A 25,340-nucleotide genomic window follows, 5' to 3' on the forward strand; every position below is an offset into this window, starting at 1 on the left:
CTTCCACCCCGGCGGGGCGTGCCGATAGTAGGGGTGGTGGTCGCACACCCACTGGTAGATGGCGGCGAGCGGGAGTCGCCCGTGGCTCGACTGGGCGATGGCGCGGGCGATGAGCGTCGCGTAGCTGTGGGGAGGCTTCGTGTCGCCCGCCTGCCCCGCACAAACAGCGCACGCGATAGGGGGACGTGGCGAAGCTGGCCCCCGCGGGGTTGTTGCCAGCACGGTCAAGGCCGGAGCCGCGCGGGGTGGGTGTGGGTCTGTGAGCGAGCGGGTGGGTGAGCGGCCGAGTGGGTGAGTGAGTGGGTGAGCGGGGGCGTGGGTGAGTGAGTGAGCGAGCGAGCAAGCGAGTGGGCAAGCGAGCGGGTGGGTGAGTGGGCGGGTGGGTGAGCGAGCGGTCGGCTGAGCGGATGGGTGAGTGGATGAGCGGGTGGGTGAGTGGGTGGGTGAGCGGGAGAGTGGGTGAGTGGGTAAGTGAGCGGGTGGGTGAGCGGTTGGGTGGGTGAGCGGTTGGGTGGGTGGGCGGGTGGGTGAATGGGCGGGTGGGTGAGTAAGAGAGTGGGTGAGTGAATAGGTGAGCGAGCGGGTGGATGAGTGGGCGGGTGGGTGAGCGAGCAGTCAGCTGAGCGGATGGGTGAGTGGATGAGCGGGTGAGTGAATGGGTGAGTGGGTGAGCGGGTGGGTGAGCGAGTGAGTGAGTGGGTGAGTGGGTGAGCGAGTGGGTGGGTGGGCGGGTGGGTGAGCGGATGAGTGAGTGGGTGAGTGGGTGAATGGGTGAGCGGGTGGGTGAGTGGGTGAGTGGGTGAGCGAGCAAGTGAGTGGGTAAGTGAGCGGGTGGGTGAGTGGGTGGGTGAGCGGGTGGGTGGGTGAGCGAGTGGGTGTGTGTGTGAGCGGGTGGGTAAGTGAATGGGTGAGTGGGTGAGCGGGTGGGTGAGTGGGTGAGCGGGTGGGTAAGTGAATGGGTGAGTGGGTGAGCGGGTGGGTGAGCGGGCGGGCGGGTGTGTGGCCGGCAAACCTCCCGCCCGCCCGCCTTCGTCTCCCCACTAAGACACAAAAATCTCCACCCACCCTCCCCACCCACCCTCCCCACCCCCCCCACCCCCCCCCCCCCACCACCGAGTAACCTCAACAGGCCGCAACGGGCAAAGCGCCGTCAGCGAGCAGAACCTGCGGCAGGGGGCGCTGGAGCTGCATGGCACCTGCTGGATCTGTCACGTGACCTCCTCCTCCTGCACCTAGCCTGGCACAGCAGCAGTCAACCCATGACACCTGCTGGGTCTGTCACGTGACCTCCTCCTGCACCTAGCCTGGCACAGCAGCAGTCAACCCATGGCACCTGCTGGGTCTGTCACGTGACCTCCTCCTCCTGCACCTAGCCTGGCACCGCAGCAGTCAACCCATGGCACCTGCTGGGTCTGTCACGTGACCTCCTCCTCCTGCACCTAGCCTGGCACAGCAGCAGTCAACCCATGACACCTGCTGGGTCTGTCACGTGACCTCCTCCTGCACCTAGCCTGGCACAGCAGCAGTCAACCCATGACACCTGCTGGGTCTGTCACGTGACCTCCTCCTGCACCTAGCCTGGCACCGCAGCAGTCAACCCATGGCACCTGCTGGGTCTGTCACGTGACCTCCTCCTCCTGCACCTAGCCTGGCACCGCAGCAGTCAACCCATGGCACCTGCTGGGTCTGTCACGTGACCTCCTCCTGCACCTAGCCTGGCACCGCAGCAGTCAACCCATGGCACCTGCTGGGTCTGTCACGTGACCTCCTCCTGCACCTAGCCTGGCACCGCAGTCAACCCATGGCACCTGCAGGGTCTGTCACGTGACCTCCTCCTGCACCTAGCCTGGCACCGCAGTCAACCCATGGCACCTGCAGGGTCTGTCACGTGACCTCCTCCTGCACCTAGCCTGGCACAGCAGCAGTCAACCCATGGCACCTGCTGGGTCTGTCACGTGACCTCCTCCTGCACCTAGCCTGGCACCGCAGCAGTCAACCCATGGCACCTGCTGGGTCTGTCACGTGACCTCCTCCTCCTGCACCTAGCCTGGCACCGCAGCAGTCAACCCATGGCACCTGCAGGGTCTGTCACGTGACCTCCTCCTGCACCTAGCCTGGCACCGCAGCAGTCAACCCATGGCACCTGCTGGGTCTGTCACGTGACCTCCTCCTGCACCTAGCCTGGCACCGCAGCAGTCAACCCATGGCACCTGCTGGGTCTGTCACGTGACCTCCTCCTGCACCTAGCCTGGCACCGCAGCAGTCAACCCATGGCACCTGCTGGGTCTGTCACGTGACCTCCTCCTGCACCTAGCCTGGCACAGCAGCAGTCAACCCATGGCACCTGCTGGGTCTGTCACGTGACCTCCTCCTGCACCTAGCCTGGCACCGCAGCAGTCAACCCATGGCACCTGCAGGGTCTGTCACGTGACCTCCTCCTGCACCTAGCCTGGCACCGCAGCAGTCAACCCATGGCACCTGCAGGGTCTGTCACGTGACCTCCTCCTGCACCTAGCCTGGCACCGCAGCAGTCAACCCATGGCACCTGCAGGGTCTGTCACGTGACCTCCTCCTGCACCTAGCCTGGCACCGCAGCAGTCAACCCATGGCACCTGCAGGGTCTGTCACGTGACCTCCTCCTGCACCTAGCCTGGCACCGCAGCAGTCAACCCATGGCACCTGCTGGGTCTGTCACGTGACCTCCTCCTGCACCTAGCCTGGCACAGCAGCAGTCAACCCATGGCACCTGCAGGGTCTGTCACGTGACCTCCTCCTGCACCTAGCCTGGCACCGCAGCAGTCAACCCATGGCACCTGCAGGGTCTGTCACGTGACCTCCTCCTGCACCTAGCCTGGCACCGCAGTCAACCCATGGCACCTGCTGGGTCTGTCACGTGACCTCCTCCTGCACCTAGCCTGGCACAGCAGTCAACCCATGGCACCTGCTGGGTCTGTCACGTGACCTCCTCCTGCACCTAGCCTGGCACCGCAGTCAACCCATGGCACCTGCTGGGTCTGTCACGTGACCTCCTCCTGCACCTAGCCTGGCACCGCAGCAGTCAACCCATGACACCTGCTGGGTCTGTCACGTGACCTCCTCCTGCACCTAGCCTGGCACCGCAGTCAACCCATGGCACCTGCTGGGTCTGTCCCGTGACCTCCTCCTGCACCTAGCCTGGCACAGCAGTCAACCCGTGGCACCTGCTGGGTCTGTCACGTGACCTCCTCCTCCTCCTGCACCTAGCCTGGCACGGCAGTCGACCCATGGCACCTGCTGGGTCTGTCACGTGACCTCCTGCCAGCAGCAGGGAGCCTTCCACACTTCACGTGGTCGCCTCAAGGTGCACCTAGCCTGGTACAGTCGCCGTGGTGACGTCCCCATCACTTAGTGGCCAAGGGCGGTTGTTGTTGTTGTTGCTGGGTGGTGGTGGGGGGTCATTAGGGGGGCCCACGAGGTACAACAAGTGCCCAAGTTCAGACTGGGTTCAGTTTAATGTCAATAAGTTTGGCAGTGACGCTGCAGCTGCTGCCACTGAGTGGGGTCCCATTGAGGGGGGTGATGGGGGGGTCATTAGGGGGGCCCACGAGGTACAACAAGTGCCCAAGTTCAGACTGGGTTCAGTATAATGTCAATAAGTTTGGCAGTGACGCTGCAGCTGCTGCCACTGAGTGAGTGGGGTCCCATTGAGGGCGGTTGATGATGGGGGGTCATGAGGGAGGCCTACGAGGTACAACAAGTGCCCAAGTTTAGACTGGGTTCAGTTTAATGTCAATGTTTGGCACTGACGCTGCAGCTCCTGCCACTGAGTGAGTGGGGTCCCATTGAGGGGGGTTGGTGATGGGGGGGGTCATTAGGGGGGCCTACGAGGTACAACAAGTGCCCAAGTTTAGACTGGGTTCAGTTTAATGTCAATGTTTGGCACTGACGCTGCAGCCGCTGCCATTGAGTGGGGTCCCATTGAGGGGGATTGGTGATGGAGGGGGTCATTAGGGGGGCCTACGAGGTACAACAAGTGCCCAAGTTCAGACTGGGTTCAGTTTAATGTCAATAAGTTTGGCAGTGACGCTGCAGCTGCTGTTACTGAGTGGGGTCCCATTGAGGGGGGTTCGTGATGGGGGGGGGTCATTAGGGGGGGCCACGAGGTACAACAAGTGCCCAAGTTCAGACTGGGCTCAGTTTAATGTCAATAAGTTTGGCACTGACGCTGCAGCTGCTGCCACTGAGTGAGTGGGGTCCCATTGAGGGGGGTTGGTGATGGAGGGGGTCATTAGGGGGGCCCACGAGGTAAAACAACTGCCCAAGTTAAGACTGGGTTCAGTTTAATGTCAATAAGTTTGGCACTGACGCTGCAGCTGCTGCCACTGAGTGGGGTCCCATTGAGGGGGGTTGGTGATGGGGGGGTCATTAGGGGGGGGCTACGAGGTACAACAACTGCCCCGGTTCGTGACTTGCAGGGATTCATATTCTTGGTTCTTTCGGTAAAGTCGCCACGTTAGAAGGGAAACAATAAAATAATGAAAATATAAAACGATACATTTCTCACGACGTTTCGACCGCAACACAAGCAATCATCATCAGGTGTGAAAACCACAGCAAGAAAATTTGAAAAAGGTGGCGGATTTTTTTTAACGTTAGCACCATTACGAATAGATTTCATAAAAGCGTGTTTAAAAAATAATATACAGCAGCAGCAGGCATCGTCAGGGTCGGGATCGAACCCACGACCTCCTGTGTACCAGGCGAGGTAGTTAACATCTCATCCGGGTCGTGATAGAACCCACGACCTCCTGTGTACCAGGCGAGGTAGTTAACATCTCATCAGGGTCGTGATAGAACCCACGACCTCCTGTGTACCATGCGAGGTAGTCAACATCTCATCAGGGTCAGAGTTGAACCCACGACCTCCTGTGCACCAGGCGAGGTAGTTAACATCTCGTCAGGGTCAGGGTTGAACCCACGACCTCCTGTGTACCAGGCGAGGTAGTTAACATCTCATCAGGGTCAGGGTTGAACCCACGACCTCCTGTGTACCAGGCGAGGTAGTTAACATCTCGTCAGGGTCAGGGTTGAACCCACAGCCTCCTGTATACCAGGCGAGGTAGTTAACATCTCATAGCCACTGTGATGATGATGATGAGAGAGAGACGCAGACTCCAAATATACAGCAGCAGCAGGCATCGTCAGGGTCAGGGTTGAACCCACGACCTCCTGTGTACCAGGCGAGGCAGCTAACATCTCGTCAGGGTCAGGGTTGAACCCACGACCTCCTGCGTACCAGGCGAGGTAGTTAACATCTCATCAGGGTCAGGGTTGAACCCACGACCTCCTGTGTACCGGGCGAGATAGTTAACATCTCGTCAGGGTCAGGGTTGAACCCACGACCTCCTGTGTACCAGGCGAGGTAGTTAACATCTCATCAGGGTCAGGGTTGAACCCACGACCTCCTGTACACCAGGCGAGGTAGTTAACATCTCGTCAGGGTCAGGGTTGAACCCACGACCTCCTGTGTACCAGGCGAGGTAGTCAACATCTCATCAGGGTCAGGGTTGAACCCACGACCTCCTGCATACCAGGCGAGGTAGTTAACATATCAGGGTCAGGGTTGAACCCACGACCTCCTGTGTACCGGGCGAGGTAGTCAACATCTCATCAGGGTCAGGGTTGAACCCACGACCTCCTGTGTACCAGGCGAGGTAGTTAACATTGCGTCATGGTCAGGGTTGAACCCACAACCTCCTGTATACCAGTCGAGGTAGTTAACATCTCATAGCCACTGTGATGATGATGAGAGAGAGACGCAGACTCCAAATATACAGCAGCAGCAGGCATCGTCAGGGTCAGGGTTGAACCCACGACCTCCTGTGTACCAGGCGAGGTAGTCAACATCTCATCAGGGTCAGGGTTGAACCCACGACCTCCTGTGTACCAGGCGAGGCAGCTAACATCTCGTCAGGGTCAGGGTTGAACCCACGACCTCCTGTGTACCAGGCGAGATAGTTAACATCTCATCAGGGTCAGGGTTGAACCCACGACCTCCTGTGTACCGGGCGAGATAGTTAACATCTCATCAGGGTCTGGGTTGAACCCACGACCTCCTGTGTACCAGGCGAAGTAGTTAACATCTCATCAGGGTCAGGGTTGAACCCACGACCTCCTGTGTACCGGGCGAGATAGTTAACATCTCATCAGGGTCAGGGTTGAACCCACGACCTCCTGTGTGCCAGGCGAGGTAGTTAGCATCTCGTCAGGGTCAGGGTTGAACCCACGACCTCCTGCGTACCAGGCGAGGTAGTTAACATCTCGTCAGGGTCAGGGTTGAACCCACGACCTCCTGTGTACCAGGCGAGGCAGCTAACATCTCGTCAGGGTCAGGGTTGAACCCACGACCTCCTGTGTACCAGGCGAGGTAGTCAACATCTCATCAGGGTCAGGGTTGAACCCACGACCTCCTGCGTACCAGGCGAGGTAGTTAACATATCAGGGTCAGGGTTGAACCCACGACCTCCTGTGTACCGGGCGAGGTAGTCAACATCTCATCAGGGTCAGGGTTGAACCGACGACCTCCTGTGTACCAGGCGAGGTAGTTAACATTGCGTCAGGGTCAGGGTTGAACCCACAACCTCAAGTATACCAGTCGAGGTAGTTAACATCTCATAGCCACTGTGATGATGATGAGAGAGAAACGCAGACTCCAAATATACAGCAGCAGCAGGCATCGTCAGGGTCAGGGTTGAACCCACGACCTCCTGCGTACCAGGCGAGGTAGTTAACATCTCATCAGGGTCAGGGTTGAACCCACGACCTCCTGTGTACCGGGCGAGGTAGTTAACATCTCATCAGGGTCAGGGTTGAACCCACGACCTCCTGTGTACCAGGCGAGGCAGCTAACATCTCGTCAGGGTCAGGGTTGAACCCACGACCTCCTGTGTACCGGGCGAGGTACTTAACATCTCATCAGGGTCAGGGTTGAACCCACGACCTCCTGCGTACCAGGCGAGGTAGTTAACATATCAGGGTCAGGGTTGAACCCACGACCTCCTGTGTACCGGGCGAGGTAGTCAACATCTCATCAGGGTCAGGGTTGAACCCACAACCTCCTGTATACCAGTCGAGGTAGTTAACATCTCATAGCCACTGTGATGATGATGAGAGAGAGACGCAGACTCCAAATATACAGCAGCAGCAGGCATCGTCAGGGTCAGGGTTGAACCCACGACCTCCTGTGTACCAGGTGAGGCAGCTAACATCTCGTCAGGGTCAGGGTTGAACCCACGACCTCCTGTGTACCAGGCGAGGTAGTCAACATCTCATCAGGGTCAGGGTTGAACCCACGACCTCCTGCGTACCAGGCGAGGTAGTTAACATATCAGGGTCAGGGTTGAACCCACGACCTCCTGTGTACCAGGCGAGGCAGCTAACATCTCGTCAGGGTCAGGGTTGAACCCACGACCTCCTGTGTACCAGGCGAGGTAGTCAACATCTCATCAGGGTCAGGATTGAACCCACGACCTCCTGTGTACCGGGCGAGGTAGTCAACATCTCATCAGGGTCAGGGTTGAACCCACAACCTCCTGTATACCAGTCGAGGTAGTTAACATCTCATAGCCACTGTGATGATGATGAGAGAGAGACGCAGACTCCAAATATACAGCAGCAGCAGGCATCGTCAGGGTCAGGGTTGAACCCACGACCTCCTGTGTACCAGGCGAGGCAGCTAACATCTCGTCAGGGTCAGGGTTGAACCCATGACCTCCTGTGTACCGGGCGAGGTACTTAACATCTCATCAGGGTCAGGGTTGAACCCACGACCTCCTGTGTACCAGGCGAGGTAGTCAACATCTCATCAGGGTCAGGGTTGAACCCACGACCTCCTGCGTACCAGGCGAGGTAGTTAACATCTCGTCAGGGTCAGGGTTGAACCCACGACCTCCTGTATACCAGTCGAGGTAGTTAACATCTCATAGCCACTGTGATGATGATGAGAGAGAGACGCAGACTCCAAATATACAGCAGCAGCAGGCATCGTCAGGGTCAGGGTTGAACCCACGACCTCCTGTGTACCAGGCGAGGCAGCTAACATCTCGTCAGGGTCAGGGTTGAACCCATGACCTCCTGTGTACCGGGCGAGGTACTTAACATCTCATCAGGGTCAGGGTTGAACCCACGACCTCCTGTGTACCAGGCGAGGTAGTCAACATCTCATCAGGGTCAGGGTTGAACCCACGACCTCCTGCGTACCAGGCGAGGTAGTTAACATATCAGGGTCAGGGTTGAACCCACGACCTCCTGTGTACCGGGCGAGGTAGTCAACATCTCATCAGGGTCAGGGTTGAACCCACAACCTCCTGTATACCAGTCGAGGTAGTTAACATCTCATAGCCACTGTGATGATGATGAGAGAGAGACGCAGACTCCAAATATACAGCAGCAGCAGGCATCGTCAGGGTCAGGGTTGAACCCACGACCTCCTGTGTACCAGGCGAGGCAGCTAACATCTCGTCAGGGTCAGGGTTGAACCCATGACCTCCTGTGTACCGGGCGAGGTACTTAACATCTCATCAGGGTCAGGGTTGAACCCACGACCTCCTGTGTACCAGGCGAGGTAGTCAACATCTCATCAGGGTCAGGGTTGAACCCACGACCTCCTGCGTACCAGGCGAGGTAGTTAACATATCAGGGTCAGGGTTGAACCCACGACCTCCTGTGTACCAGGCGAGGTAGTTAACATCTCGTCAGGGTCAGGGTTGAACCCACAACCTCCTGTATACCAGTCGAGGTAGTTAACATCTCATAGCCACTGTGATGATGATGAGAGAGAGACGCAGACTCCAAATATACAGCAGCAGCAGGCATCGTCAGGGTCAGGGTTGAACCCACGACCTCCTGTGTACCAGGCGAGGCAGCTAACATCTCGTCAGGGTCAGGGTTGAACCCATGACCTCCTGTGTACCGGGCGAGGTACTTAACATCTCATCAGGGTCAGGGTTGAACCCACGACCTCCTGTGTACCAGGCGAGGTAGTCAACATCTCATCAGGGTCAGGGTTGAACCCACGACCTCCTGCGTACCAGGCGAGGTAGTTAACATATCAGGGTCAGGGTTGAACCCACGACCTCCTGTGTACCGGGCGAGGTAGTCAACATCTCATCAGGGTCAGGGTTGAACCCACAACCTCCTGTATACCAGTCGAGGTAGTTAACATCTCATAGCCACTGTGATGATGATGAGAGAGAGACGCAGACTCCAAATATACAGCAGCAGCAGGCATCGTCAGGGTCAGGGTTGAACCCACGACCTCCTGTGTACCAGGCGAGGCAGCTAACATCTCGTCAGGGTCAGGGTTGAACCCATGACCTCCTGTGTACCGGGCGAGGTACTTAACATCTCATCAGGGTCAGGGTTGAACCCACGACCTCCTGTGTACCAGGCGAGGTAGTCAACATCTCATCAGGGTCAGGGTTGAACCCACGATCTCCTGCGTACCAGGCGAGGTAGTTAACATATCAGGGTCAGGGTTGAACCCACGACCTCCTGTGTACCAGGCGAGGTAGTTAACATCTCGTCAGGGTCAGGGTTGAACCCACAACCTCCTGTATACCAGTCGAGGTAGTTAACATCTCATAGCCACTGTGATGATGATGAGAGACGCAGACTCCAAATATACAGCAGCAGCAGGCATCGTCAGGCTCAGGGTTGAACCCACGACCTCCTGCGTACCAGGCGAGGTAGTTAACATATCAGGGTCAGGGTTGAACCCACGACCTCCTGTGTACCAGGCGAGGTAGTCAACATCTCATCAGGGTCAGAGTTGAACCCACGACCTCCTGTGTACCAGGCGAGGTAGTCAACATCTCATCAGGGTCAGAGTTGAACCCACGACCTCCTGTGTACCAGGCGAGGTAGTTAACATCTCATCAGGGTCAGGGTTGAACCCACGACCTCCTGTGTACCAGGCGAGGTAGTTAACATATCAGGGTCAGGGTTGAACCCACGACCTCCTGTGTACCAGGCGAGGTAGTTAACATATCAGGGTCAGGGTTGAACCCACGACCTCCTGTGTACCAGGCGAGGTAGCTAACATCTCATAGCCATTATTCATTCACCAGCTTGTAGAGAGTTTTGTTTTTATACCGTGAGGGTGGCGCTGTGGGGCGTCCTAGGGGGGGCTCCCGACGGCCGACAGGGACTCGATCCGGCGTGCATCGGCTGCAGGAGCCATCCGATCTCTGTGAGACTCCCATTGAGGCGGCAGCGAGATGCCCCTGATGATGATGATGGTGGTGGTGGTAATGCTGATGTTGATAAGGCTGATGGTGATGGTGCTAAGGCTGATGGTGATAATGCTGATGGTGCTAAGGCTGACGGTGATGGTGCTAAGGCTGATGGTGATAATGCTGATGGTGCTAAGGCTGATGGTGATAATGCTGATGGTGCTAAGGCTGATGGTGTTAAGGCTGATGGTGATAATGCTGATGGTGCTAAGGCTGACGGTGATGGTGCTAAGGCTGATGGTGATAATGCTGATGGTGCTAAGGCTGACGGTGATGGTGCTAAGGCTGATGGTGATAATGCTGATGGTGCTAAGGCTGATGGTGATGATGATGATCGTGGTGGTAATGCTGATGGTGCTAAGGCTGATGGTGATGATGCTAAGGCTGATGGTGATGGTGCTAATGCCGCTGCTGATGATGATGGTGGTGATGATGGTACTGATGAATATGCGGATATAAACGATGATGGTGATGATGGCGATGATGGTGATGATGATGATGATGACATCTTCTTAGATCTATAGGGCACGGGGAGATTGAAAACATCGTAGCCGTCACGTCTACTGCTGATGATGCTGGTGGCTTGTGGTGGTGACGAGAACCTTGGTGTTTGAAATGATATGGTAATGTAAAAAAAAACAGGCTGATGGTGATGATGATTGCAGTGATGAAGTTGATGGTGGTGATGTTGCTGATGATGCTGATAATGGTGGTGATGCTAGTGATGATGTTGGTGATGATGCTGATGAATCGTGGTAATGATGGTGGTGTTGATGGTGGTGGTGATGTTCTGATGTTGATGATTAGTGGTAATGATGGTGGTGATGAAGATGGTAGTGATGATGGTGGTGGTGGTGATGTTGTGATGTTAATTATTAGTGGTAATGATGGTGGTGATGATGGTGGTGGTGATGTTGATGATTAGTGGTAATGATGGTGGTGATGAAGATGGTAGTGATGATGGTGGTGATGTTGTGATGTTGATGATTAGTGGTAATGATGGTGGTGATGAAGATGGTAGTGATGATGGTGGTGGTGGTGATGTTGTGATGTTAATTATTAGTGGTAATGATGGTGGTGATGATGGTGGTGGTGATGTTGATGATTAGTGGTAATGATGGTGGTGATGAAGATGGTAGTGATGATGGTGGTGATGTTGTGATGTTGATGATTAGTGGTAATGATGGTGGTGATGAAGATGGTAGTGATGATGATGGTAGTGATGATGATGGTGGTGTTGATAATTAGTGGTAATGATGGTGGTGGTGAAAATGGTAGTGATGGTGGTAATGTTGTGATGTTGATGATTAGTGGTAATGATGGTGGTGATGGTGGTGGTGAAGATGGTAGTGATGATGGTGGTGATGTTGTGATGTTGATGATTAGTGGTAATGATAGTAGTGATGTTTGGGATGATGATGGTGGTGATTACGTGGATGATGATGGTGGAGGTGATAATGGTGGTGATGATGTTGTGATGTTGATGATTCGTGGTAATGATAGTGGTGATGATGTGGATGGTGGTGGTGGTAATGGTGGTGATGATGTCATCATGGTGGTGGTGAAAATGGTGATTGTGTGATGATGTTAATGGTGGTGATAGTGGTGATGATGGTGGTGATGGTGGTGATGTTGATGATGTGATGATGATGGTGGTGGTGATGTTGATGATGATGGATGTGATGATGGTGGTGATGTTGATGGTGATAGTGGTGATGATGATGGTGATGGTGGTGATGTTGATGATTAGTGGTAATGATAGTGGTAATGATGGTGGTGATAATGATGGTGATGATGGTGGTGATGTTGATGATGGTGGTGGTGATAATGGTGGTGATAATGATGGTGATGATGGTGGTGATGTTGATGGTGGTGATAGTGGTGATAATGATGGTGATGATGGTGATGGTGGTGGTGATGGTGGTGATAATGGTGGTGATAATGATGGTGATGATGGTGGTGATGTTGATGGTGGTGATAGTGGTGATGATGATGGTGGTGATGATGATGATGGTGATAGTGGTGATGATGGTGGTGATGTTGATGATGTGATGATGATGGTGGTGATGTTGATGGTGGTGATAGTGGTGATGATGGTGGTGATGATGGTGGTGGTAATGTTGATGATGGTGATGTTGATGATGGTGGTGATGATAATGGTGGTGATAATGATGGTGATGATAGTGGTAATGATCGTGGTGATAGTGGTGATGATGGTGGTGATGATGGTGGTGGTGATGTTGATGATGGTGATGTTGATGATGGTGGTGATGATAATGGTGGTGATAATGATGGTGATGACAGTGGTAATGATGGTGGTGATAGTGGTGATGATGGTGGTGATGTTGATGGTGGTGATGATGTGATGATGATGTTGATGATGGTGATAGTGGTGATGATGGTGGTGATGGCGATGATGGTGGTGGTGATGTTGATGTGATGATGATGATAGTGGTGATGGTGGTGGTGATGGCGATGGTGGTGGTGATGTTGATGCTGCTGATAGCAGCTATGATGATGTTACTATAATATTAATATTTGACGTCACTGCTTTCAGACGTCAGTCGCGATGAACATTTAAACATTTAATGACAAATTAATTCCTCAGATTCGTCATCTTTAATTAATGTAACAAGCAAATAAAAAAAATATATACATTACCTTAAATGCGAATCGGTCTGAACTCTCAATCCCAGAGGGACCGAATCACACAGCAGCAGGGTACTAAACTAAAATTAAAACTATTCACTTGTAAGACTTAAAAAAAAACTATTTGTAAGTTTACAAATTTTCTTAAATATTGCAGTTAAGGGCACCTGCGCACTCACAGCTCCCAGCGAATCCCTCCGCGACGCGCAAATATAAAACGAAATAATCCGCTACAAAACAATGTTGTTATTATGCCCACAAACGCGACTACTTCGCGAGAGTTATGACGGTAGAAGGTGCGGCGGAGGCTGTTTAAATCCCTAAACACTCGAAAACAAATTTAACATTTCCACGAAAATGTTGAGGTGCGTGGCTGGCTGGCTGGCTGGCGGGCGGCCGGGACTACTTTCGCGGGCCTGTTCACTTAGCCGAGCGCAGCAAATTTCAACGCGTTGGGTGGTGGTGGTGGGAGGTTTGTTGACTCCTTCCACTCTTGCTGCTCGTACTCGTTAACAACAACAACACAACAAACAACCACTACCACCACCACAAACTCTTCGCACAATTTTAAACTCGAAGTTTTAAACTCCCTCAAAGTGCACAAATTCTCCCCGTTGCTAATGGTTGCATCTACAACCGCCGCCACAGCGCGTTCCCATGGCAACCGACGATGCCGAGCGCCGATTGGCCGCCGCGGCCTGCGACGTCACCGCGGCGCTCCTCCAATGGGGGGTGGGGTGGTGGTGGTGGTGGTGGGGAAGACGGGGGGGGTTGCCCGTGACGTAGAGGTCAAAGGTTACGACCTGCACCTTAGGCCTACTCTTCCTATTCCTCCACACGCAGAGACAAAGTTCGCCCGTGTAGCCTGCAACGAGACCGTAGTAGGGGCAAGTGCTGTTAGAGAGTAGCACTCTATAGGGGGGGCGTCCATAAATGACGTCACGCGATTTTAAACGATTTTTTTTACCCACACCCCCCCTCAAATATGACGTCACAAAGCTCTGCCCCCCCCCCCTAAAATAAACATTTGGATTTTGAAAATAATAAAACTTAAATTTTGATTTAAATAAATTTATGCAAACCAACACACCTGAAGATGACCGTTTGAGTTATGGTCGAAACGTCGTGAGAATTTTTTTTATTGTTTTATATATTTTATTATTTTGTTGTTTCTCTTCAACGTGGTGACTTTACCGAAAAAACTAAGAATATATTAATAAAACTTATTTGCTTCAAATTGCTTTAAACTAAAAGTATCGTCATTGTAGCGCGGAGTTAATGTGGCGGTGCACTCCGATGTTGCGGGATGAAAAAAATAATTTTCTTGCTGTGGTTCTCACACCTGATGACGATTGCTGGTGTTGAAGTCGAAACGCCGTGATAATTTAATTTTTTTATATTTTTTTATTTTATTGTTTCCCCTATCTACGTGGTGGTGACTTTACCGAAAGAACCAAGAATAATAATTTTATTGTTTTATATTTTTTTATTTTATTGTTTCCCTTCTACTACGTGGTGGTGACTTTAACCGATAGAACCAAGAATAATAATTTTATTGTTTTACAATAATTTATTGTTTTATATATTTTTTTATTTTATTATTGTTTCCCTATCTACGTGGTGGTGACTTTAACCGATAGAACCAAGAATAATAATTTTATTGTTTTACAATAATTTTATTGTTTCATATTTTTTATTATTTTATTGTTTCCCTGTCTACGTGGTGGTGACTTTAACCGAAAGAACCAAAAATATTAATTTTATTGTTTTACAATAATTTTATTGTTTTATATTTTTATTATTATTTTATTGTTTCCCCTATCTACGCGGTGGTGACTTTACCGAAAGAACCAAGAATTATAATTTTATTGTTTTACAATAATTTTATTGTTTTATATTTTTTATTATTTTATTGGTTCCCTATCTACGTGGTGGTGACTTTACCGAAAGAACCAAGACTAATAATGTTATTGTTTAACAATAATTTTATTGTTTTATATATTTTTATTATTTTATTATTGGTTCCCTATCTACGTGGTGGTGACTTTAACCGAAAGAACCAAGAATAATAATTTTATTGTTTTACAATAATTGTATTGTTTTATATCTTTATTATTTTATTGTTTCCCTATCTACGTGGTGGTGACTTTACCGAAAGAACCAAGAATAATAATTTTATTGTTTTACAATAATTGTATTGTTTTATATTTTTAATTATTTTATTGTTTCCCTATCTACGTGGTAGTGACTTTACCGAAAGAACCAAGAATAATAATTTTATTGTTTTACAATAATTTTATTGTTTTATATTTTTTATTATTTTATTGTTTCCCTATCTACGTGGTGGTGACTTTAACCGAAAGAACCAAGAATAATAATTGTATTGTTTTACAATAATTTAATTTTTTTATATTTTTTATTTTATTGTTTCCCCTATCTACGCGGTGCTGACTTTACCGAAAGAACCAAGAATAATAATTGTATTGTTTTACACTAATTTTATTGTTTTATATTTTTATTATTTTATTGTTTTCCCTATCTACGTGGTGGTGACTTTAACCGAAGGAACCAAGAATAATAATTTTATTGTTTTACAATAATTTTATTGTTTTATATTTTTATTATTTTATTGTTTTCCCTATCTACATGGTGGTGACTTTACCGAAAGAACCAAGAATAATAATTTTATTGTTTTACACTAATTTTATTGTTTTATATTTTTATTGTTTTCCCTATCTACGTGGTGGTGACTTTAACCGAAAGAATCAAGAATAATAATTGTATTGTTTTACAATAATTTTATTGTTTTATATTTTTTATTATTTTATTGTTTCCCTGTCTACGTGGTGGTGACTTTACCGAAAGAACCAAGAATAATAATTTTATTGTTTTACACTAATTTTATTGTTTTATATTTTTATTGTTTTCCCTATCTACGTGGTGGTGACTTTAACCGAAAGAACCAAGAATAATAATTGTATTGTTTTACAATAATTTTATTGTTTTATATTTTTATTATTTTATTGTTTTCCCTATCTACGTAGTGGTGACTTTACCGAAAGAACCAAGAATAATAATTTTATTGTTTTATATTTTTATTATTTTATTGTTTTCCCTATCTACGTGGTGGTGACTTTACCGAAAGAACCAAGAATAATAATTTTATTGTTTTATATATTTTTTATTTTATTGTTTCCCTATCTACGTGGTGGTGACTTTAACCGAAAGAACCAAAAATAATAATTGTATTGTTTTACAATAATTTTATTGTTTTATATTTTTTTATTATATTATTGGTTCCCTATCTACGTGGTGGTGACTTTACCGAAAGAACCAAGAAAAATAATTTTATTGTTTTACAATAATTTTATTGTTTTATATATATATTTTATTTTATTGTTTCCCTATCTACGTGGTGGTGACTTTAACCGAAAGAACCAAAAATAATAATTGTATTGTTTTACAATAATTTTATTGTTTTATTTTTTATTATTTGATTGTTTCCCTATCTACGTGGTGGTGACTTTAACCGAAAGAACCAAAAATAATAATTGTATTGTTTTACAATAATTTATTGTTTTATTTTTTAATTATTTGATTGTTTCCCTATCTACGTGGTGGTGACTTTACCGAAAGAACCAAGAATAATAATTTTATTGTTTTACAATCATTTTATTGTTTTATATTTTTATTATTTTATTGTTTCCCCTATCTACGTGGTGGTGACTTTACCGAAAGAACCAAAAATAATAATTTTATTGTTTTACAATATTTTTATTCATAATAAAGGGTTTTGGGTTAGATCGCGTTTATTTATAAATGTGTCGTAACCCTCCACCACCCGACACGGCTAATGCAAAAATAAGTGTCACGTTGACAAAAGACAAATCGTTCACTACTTTAGCCCACCGGTGTGTTGAAGAGTGAATCCACATTTACAGTTTGAGTACGACGTTTCGCTGGTAAATACATCCAGCATCATCGGGCAATTCGCCAGAATGGTAAAGCCCTCTCCGCTTGCTCCCGGTTTTATATAGAGCAGCAGGGTGACGTCATCACTCAACTCATATCAGGTGCAGTGATTAGAGGCGGAGGGGGGTGGGGGGTATTGTAATTATATAATCGATTAGTAATCAGTCAATGGTTACGATTAGTAATGAGTTGTAGATTAGTAATTCTTTAAATCAAAATATAATGTGTATTATTTAATAATACGCTTCCAGGCCGCACTAAGCCTGTAGCTGTCAGAGCGATTAAAGTTATTCTTGTTCCTCTCAATTTCAATGGATTCTCTAATTAGTCTTTGCCAGTAATAATTAGTTTTACACACCACTGCAACATTGTCAAAATCAATTCGAGTGCCCTTGTTGACAAGCATGTTCTGCCACTGCCGACAGTTGTGTTGGAGATAATTTAATATTTCTCTGATGTTCTTTTAGTCTTACGCTGATGTTACGTCCCGTCTGCCCAATGTAGCAGCTGCCACATATTTACCAGCGAAACGTCGTACTCAAACTGTAAATGTTGTGGATTCACTCTTCAACACACCGGTGGGCTAAAGTAGTGAATTATTTATCTTTTGTCAACGTGACACTTTTTTTGTTGATTGGCCGTGTCGGGTGGTGGAGGGTTACGACACATTTATAAATAACGTGATCTAACCCAAAACACCTTTATTATGAATAATATTGGTCGCGAAAGCCTACATGTTAAACTGAATAATTTTATTGTTTTATATTTTTTATTATTTTATTGTTTCCCTATCTACGTGGTAGTGACTTTACCGAAAGAACCAAGAATAATAATTTTATTGTTTTACAATAATTTTATTGTTTTATATTTTTTTATTATTTTATTGTTTCCCTATCTACGTGGTGGTGACTTTACCGAAAGAACCAAGAATAATAATTTTATTGTTTTACAATAACTTTTATTGTTTTATATATTTTTATTATTTTATTGTTTCCCTATCTACGTGGTGGTGACTTTACCGAAAGAACCAAGAATAATAATTTTATTGCTTTACAATAATTTTATTGTTTTATATTTTTTATTATTTTATTGGTTCCCTTCTACGCGGTGGTGACTTTACCAAAAGAACCAAGAATAATAATTTTATTGTTTTACAATAATTTTATTGTTTTATATTTTTTATTATTTTATTGGTTCCCTATCTACGTGGTGGTGACTTTACCGAAAGAACCAAGAATAATAATTTTATTGTTTTACAATAATTTTATTGTTTTATATTTATTATTTTATTTTATTGGTTCCCTATCTACGTGGTGGTGACTTTACCGAAAGAACCAAGAATAATAATTTTATTGCTTTACAATAACTATATTTTTTATATTTATTATTTTATTTTATTGTTTCCCTATCTACGTGGTGGTGACTTTACCGAAAGAAACAAGAATATGAATCCCTGCAGTCACGAAAGCTTTAAATCAAAATTTATTTTCTTGCTGTAGTTTTCACACCTAATGACGATTGCTGGTGTTGAACTCGAAACGCCGTGATAATTTTATTGTTTTATATTTTTTATTATTTTATTGTTTCCCTTCTACTACGTGGTGACTTTACCGAAAGAACCAAGAATATGAATCGCTGCAGTCACGAAAGCTTTAAATCGAAATTCCATATTTCTTTAAAGTTGCGCATTTTTACGTGACGTCACAATTCTCAACTCGCCCCCCCAGGTGCGTGACGTCATTTACCGACTTCCCAATGTGGTATCGACTGCAAACCTGGTATACCTACGTCATACCGATGACAATAACTATAGTCATCATCATCATCGTCGTCATCGTCGTCATCGTCGCCACCAATAACAATACCCGCCATTCACCACCACAACAACAACTACCACAACAACAACCACCACCACAACAACAACTACCACAACTACCACAACAACCACCACCACAACAACAACCACCACAACTACCACAACAACCACCACCACAACAACAACCACAACAACTACCACAACTACCACAACAACCACCACCACAACAACCACCACAATAACCACCACAACAACTACCACAACAACAACTACCACAACTACCACAACAACAACTACCACAACTACCACAACAACAACTACCACAACAACAACTACCACAACAACCACCACAATAACCACCACAACCACCACAACAACCACTACCACAACAACAACTACCACAACAACCACCACCAGAACCACCACCAGCACCACAACAACCAATACCAATACCCGCCATTCACCACAACAACCACCACCATAACAACAACTACCACAACAACCACCACAACAACTACCACCACAACAACTACCACAACCACCACCACCACAATAACCACCGCCACAACCACGACCGCAACAACCACCACCAGAACCACCACAACAACAACTACCACAACAACCACCACCACAACAACCAGAACCACAATAACTACCACAACAACCACCACCACAACCACCACAACAACAACTACCACAATAACCACCACCACAACAACAACTACCACAACAACCTCCACCACAACAACCACAACAACCACAACCACCACCAGCACCACAACAACCACCACCAATACCAACAGCCGCCATTCGCCACTAAGTGACGGTGACGTCACCACGGCGCCTGTGCCAGGCTAGGTGCACTTTGAGGCTACCACGTGAAGTGTCGAAGGCTCGCTGATGAGGAGGTCTCGGGGCAGACCCAGCAGGTGCTATTGCATGACTGACTGAGATGACTGGCTGATGCACCACCTGTGCCCCCTACTGTGCCAACCTGCTGTGCTTTAGCCACCCGGCGCTCCGCTCGTTGTTGTGAGCGTCGCTCCTCCGCCCTCCGTTGTTGTTGGAGGGCGACTGCCTCCAACTGCCCAGTAGCATCCATCACGAGCCTCCTCCACAGAGGCCGATCTTGACACCGCTGGTACCGGTCATCGGCAAGTCCACTCAGCTCCACGTCCTCCCGTACCGCGTCACTCCATCTCTTCTCTAGCCCGTGCCTCCTGTACCACATCACTCCATCTCTTCTCTAGCTCCACGTCCTCCTGTACCACGTCACTCCATCTCTTCTCTAGCCTCGGCAAGTCCACTCAGCTCCACGTCCTCCCGTACCACGTCACTCCATCTCTTCTCTAGCCCGTGCCTCCTGTACCACATCACTCCATCTCTTCTCTAGCTCCACGTCCTCCTGTACTACGTCACTCCATCTCTTCTCTAGCCTCGGCAAGTCCACTCAGCTCCACGTCCTCCCGTACCGCGTCACTCCATCTCTTCTCTAGCCCGTGCCGCGCCCGCTTAGCCCCCTCTATGCGGCCAAACAGAAGCTGCTTGGGCATGCGGTGGCAGGGCACGCAACCACGACCATCACCTCCACCACCACCACCATCATCATCATTGTCACCACCACCACCACCATCATCATCGCCACCACTACCACCACCGCCACCAACACCGCAATCATCATTATCATCATCATCATCGGGGAAGGGACCGGGGCTGGGGCAGGGGCTGGGGGGGGGGGGGGGTGGACGCGACCCACCGATCAGACTTACGGGAGAGACCAGAGAGACACTAGGGGTATAGTTTTAATTTTACTCTGTCAAAAATATATATACTTTGTATCAAAAACTATAAATCCTTTACTTTCCTTTATAGGCGTGTCCTGCAGCGTGGCAATCACCGCCAATATAGCTTCAACGTAAAAAATATAAAGCCGCGCGATTGTGACGCCGCGTCCCATTCCGCCGCCGGCGTTTGTGACGTCACTTCCTGTGCCACGGGGGGCGGCGTTTGTGACGTCACTTCCTGTGCCGCGGGCGGAGTCTGTGTCGCCGCTTCCTGTGCCGCGGGCGGCGTCTATGACGCCGCTTCCTGTGCCGCGGGCGGAGTTTGTGACGTCACTTCCTGTGCCGCCGCCGGCGTTTGTGACGTCACTTCCTGTGCCGCGGGCGGAGTTTTGTGATGTCACTTCCTGTGCCGCGGGGCGGCGTTTGTGACGTCACTTCCTGTGCCGCGGGCGGAGTTTGTGACGTCGCTTCCTGTGCCGCGGCCGGAGTTTGTGATGTCACTTCCTGTGCCGTGCCCGGCGTTTGTGACGCCGCTTCCTGCTCCGCCGCTGGCGTTTGTGACGTCACTTCCTGCCCCGTGCCACTGCTGGTCACGACGTCACTTCTACTTTGCCGCATGACCCTCAGCTTGCGCCGCCACTTCCTGCCCCGCCACCGGCAAGTTGCGATGATGCCGCCAAACCACCCGGCGCTTGCCCCACTGTGTCCCTGCGGCGGTGATGCCACTTCCCTGTGGCGTATATAAAACGTCGGTGAATACCGTCGGCGGGGCGGTTTTGTGATACGCGCGCGCGATCACGGCTCGGTCCCATTTTCATGGTCTGGGGCACAGCATCCGCCGGCGCCTCTTCTGATTGGCCGGGCACCAGCCAATGGCGACGAGGCGCAGGAACACGGCCACTTTACCCCGCAAATAGTCCCGCGACACGGCAAACACCTCCGCCGCGCCAAGCCGACGGGCCCTCCGTGACGTCGCTCCCCGGGGCCGCGACGTCACTCCCCGCCTCGAGGCCCGCGGTTGTGATGTCACTCCCCGCCTCGTGGCCCGCGGCTGCGACGTCACTTCCTGCGCCGCGGCCGGCGACTCCGACGTCGCTCCCCGGGGCCGCGACGTCACTTCCTGCCTCGAGGCCCGTGGCTGCGACGTCACTTCCTGCCTCGAGACCAGCGGTTGCGACGTCACTTCCTGCCTCGAGGCCCACGTTTGCGACATCACTTCCTGCCTCGAGGCCCACGTTTGCGACGTCACTTCCTGCCTCGTCGCCAGCGGTTGCGACGTCACTTCCTGCGCCGCGGCCGGCGGCTCCGACGTCATTTCCTGTGGCAAATACGAGAAAGGTCGACAAATCGCGTCGGGTGGGAAGTCCCAGGTTTTATCAGAGGTTGCGACGCCCGGCGTGCTGCCAGTCAGGGGCCGATGACCGCCTCTGTGCGTACCAGCCTGGGGGGTGACCCAAAGTGGCATCTGCCCCTGCGTGTGAGGAGTCTGCTGCTGTGTGGTTTATGGCCTAGGCCAGGGGCCGGCAAGCTGTGGCTCGTTAGAAGGATGTGGCTCTTTTGGTGACTGCATCCGGCTCGCAAATAAATCTCAGCCGACATTTCTTGACGTGATTACAAGTCTTGTAAGTCTCATCAAATAAATCTCAGCTGACATTTCTTAACATGATTACAAGTTTCGATTTAAAGCTTTCGTGACTGCGAGGATTCATCTTCTTTGGTTCTTTCGGTAAAGTCACCACGTAGATAATGAAATAATACATTAATAAAATAAAATAACACAATAAAATTCTCACGACGTTTCGGCCACAACACAAGTGGCCTTCTTCAGGTGAAAGAAACAGACCCGTCGGGACGACAGAGCTTCAATGAACGTTGTTATGATTTGTAGCGTATTTTTAAGCTGGTTTAGAGGAGTGAGGCACCTTGACAAAGGGGTTTACATATAAAACAGGAGAATTTAGCATTGATCACTCAGCTATTTCAATGCTAAATTCTCCTGTTTTATATGTAAACCCCTTTGTCAAGGTGCCTCACTCCTCTAAACCAGCTTAAAAAGACGCTACGAATCTTAACAGCGTTCATTGAAGCTCTGTCGTCCCGACGGGTTCTGTTCCTTTCACCTGAAGAAGGCCACTTGTGTTGTGGCCGAAACGTCGTGAGAATTTCATTGTGTTATTTTATTGTGTTAATTTATTATTTTATTCTCATTCTACGTGGTGACTTTACCGAAAGACCCAAAGAGTCTGCTGCTGTGTGGTTTATGGCCTAGGCCAGGGGCCGGCAAGCTGTGGCTCGTTAGAAGGATGTGGCTCTTTTGATGACTGCATCCGGCTCGCAAATAAATCTCAGCCGACATTTATTAACGTGATTACAAGTCTTGTAAGTCTTATCATATTCTTAGCTCTTTCGGTAAAAGTCACGTTGCAGGGAAACAATAAAATGATTAAAAAAATATATAAAACAATAAAATATATTTTACAATTTTATTGTTTCCCTTCAACGTGACTTTACCGAAAGAGCTGAGAATATGAATCACCGCAGTCACGAAAGCTTTAAATCAAAATTGAAGTCTTATCACGTTAAGAAATCTTCTTTGGTTCTTTCGGTAAAGTCACCACGTAGAATAAGAATAAAGTAATAAATTAATAAAATAACACAATTTAATTCTCACGACGTTTCGGCCACAACACAAGCGGCCTTCACGTTATTTTATTTTTGTTAATTTATTACTTTATCCTCATTCTACGTGGTGACTTTACCGAAAGAACCACAGAAGGTGACTGTAAGTCTTATAAGTCCCATCAAAGAAACCTCAGCTGGCATTTCTTCACATGATCACAAGTCTCATGAGTGTTACCACGTTCAGAAATGTCGGCGGAGATTCATTTGCGAGCCGGATGCAGCCGTCGAAAGAGCCACATCTGGCCCACGAGCCACAGGTTGCTGACCCCTGGCCCCTAGGGGAAACCCCTCAGTGACGGACTACCCCTGTTGATTCACTATCTACCCGTAAAAGGGGAGCGGGTGTGTGTGTGTGTGTGTCTGTGTGTGTGTATGTGTGTGTGGTGTGTGTTGTGGGGAGCGGTAGTGTAGTGGTTAGCGCTACGCTGCGCTATGAACCTGGCGACCCGGGTTCGATTCCCGCTCACGGCCAACACCGGTGACGATTATCTGAACCGGTCCCGGGCCTCCCCTAGGTCGACTCAGCCTCAAAATGAGTACCTGGTGCGGTGTGTAAACATTGCCACTAGGGAGACAAAGGCGGTCGGGCGTGGTGCTGGCCACCCACCCCCTCGTGTACCGTTCCGGCCTTCATAGGTGCTCGCTAACAGCACTTGCCCCTACAGTATGTTAAGGCTATACGGGGGATCTTTATCTTTGTCTTTGGGGGGGGCGCTGGGGTGGTGGGATGCTGAGCAGCCTGTAGCCTAGTGGGGGGGTGGGTGGGTGGTGGTGGTGGTGGGTGGTGGTGGGGGGCACCGCCCAGTGGCAGCCGTCTCAGCAACGAAGAGGGCCGGGCACTCACCATGGCCGCCAGCACGTGGTGCAGGGAGCGAGCGTGGCCCAGGGCGCTGACTGCCGCGGCCGGGTCCCCCAGGGCCCCCGACGCGCCGCTCAGAGCCGTGACGAGCAGAGCAGAGCCCCCCACGACCTCCCTCCACAGGGACGACAGCTGGGGGGGGGGGAGAGGGAGGGGAGAGAGGGGGGGGGCGGATGGAACCAAACTTCACCATACTGGGTCAAATCGTATCGATGATAGGGTAGTTTGTTTTTTCTGCAAACAAAAAATACATACTGTGACATGTACACCTGGCCCTCAAAAGGAATGGATACTCTGACCGTACCATCCGCCAAGCTGTTTCTCCCTCCATACAGAAACAACCACTTGATACTCCGGTCAAAGCCATCACACTACCATATATATAGCAGGCATCACTAAAAGGACTTCCAAAATTCTAAACAAACACAAGATCCAGGTCCGGTTCAATACAGTACACAAAATTCGTGATCTGATCCCATCCGTGAAGGATGTCATTCCTGACTTACAGTACCCCGGGGTTTACAAGTTGAGTTGTACCTGCGGTGATTGCTATATCGGGGAGACAAAGCGACATGTCTCTGACCGAATTCGCGAGCACAAATCGCATTTGAAACACGGCAAAACGAATTCTTCTGCCGTGGCTGATCACTGTTACAACGCTGCGGGTGATCACGATATAATTTTCTCCGATACCAAGGATCTTTGCAAACCCACGGGCTTTTATCAGAGATTTGTTCACGACGCAATTCAGATCTACAAACACAATTTCAACCGAGAGGATGGTTTCAAATTAAGCTACCATTGGAAAGATGTTCTAAATCGAACCAAACATTAAACTAATTTTCAATGGTACAGTATATCTTTTCAAGTAGTGGTACCCCAAACTTTCGCAGCTCTTAAAAATTCCCTTTTCACTCCATCAATAGGTAAACTCCCCTCCCCCCCTCCACGCCAACCGGCATGTTCACCCGCATGTACACCACCTCTATGCTAATTAGGGCAATCAAATGCTAATTTGTTGTGCTAATTCCTTTGTCAAGGCACCTTGATTCCTCGCACACAGCTTAAAGGTCCGCGGTCTGAGCGTGGGCTGTGTTCCACTCCGGCGCTGTCCTCCAGACAGCCAGGTCCCTTCACCTGACGAAGGCCGCTTGTGTTGTGGCCGAAACGTCGTGAGAATTTTTTTGTTGTTGTATTTTTTTACCTACGTGGTGACTTTACCCAATAGAACCAAAGAGTGTGGATCCTTGCAGTCACGAAAGCTTCAAATCTAGAAAAGATTCATCTTCTTTGGTTCTTTCAGGTAA

At 49.2% G+C, this 25,340-nt stretch overlaps 3 protein-coding genes across 3 annotated transcripts in view; all 3 read right to left on the minus strand.

Annotated features, from left to right (window-relative positions):
• LOC116938363 (uncharacterized) overlaps window positions 1–540 on the minus strand; it is a gene marked incomplete at its 5' end in the record, with an annotated part of 45,760 nt that extends 45,220 nt beyond the window's left edge. The window contains one exon of the mRNA XM_076056463.1: window positions 1–540. Coding sequence (XP_075912578.1) covers window positions 1–540 — 540 coding nt within the window.
• LOC142907201 (uncharacterized) lies at window positions 19–21,110 on the minus strand. Its single transcript, XM_076056464.1, has 3 exons — window positions 20,860–21,110; window positions 10,132–12,794; window positions 19–150 (listed from the first exon to the last, which is right to left on the minus strand). Exons 1-2 carry the CDS (start codon window positions 21,108–21,110, stop codon window positions 11,822–11,824), a joined length of 1,224 nt encoding a protein of 407 aa, XP_075912579.1. The 3' UTR covers window positions 19–150; window positions 10,132–11,821.
• Window positions 20,493–25,340, minus strand: part of LOC142907202 (uncharacterized) — a 24,729-nt gene continuing 19,881 nt past the window's right edge. Inside the window, exons 4-5 of the mRNA XM_076056465.1 lie at window positions 24,019–24,165; window positions 20,493–21,810 (exon numbers count right to left, since the gene is read on the minus strand). Of these exons, the coding sequence (XP_075912580.1) occupies window positions 21,395–21,810; window positions 24,019–24,165 (563 nt within the window). The 3' untranslated portion in view covers window positions 20,493–21,394. The remainder of the gene's footprint in view (window positions 21,811–24,018; window positions 24,166–25,340) is intronic.

The sequence above is a fragment of the Petromyzon marinus genome, chromosome 75 (genome assembly GCF_048934315.1).
Source record: "Petromyzon marinus isolate PM22_M1 ecotype Great Lakes invasive population chromosome 75, UKy_Petmar_22M1.pri1.0, whole genome shotgun sequence".
Taxonomy (NCBI): domain Eukaryota; kingdom Metazoa; phylum Chordata; class Hyperoartia; order Petromyzontiformes; family Petromyzontidae; genus Petromyzon; species Petromyzon marinus.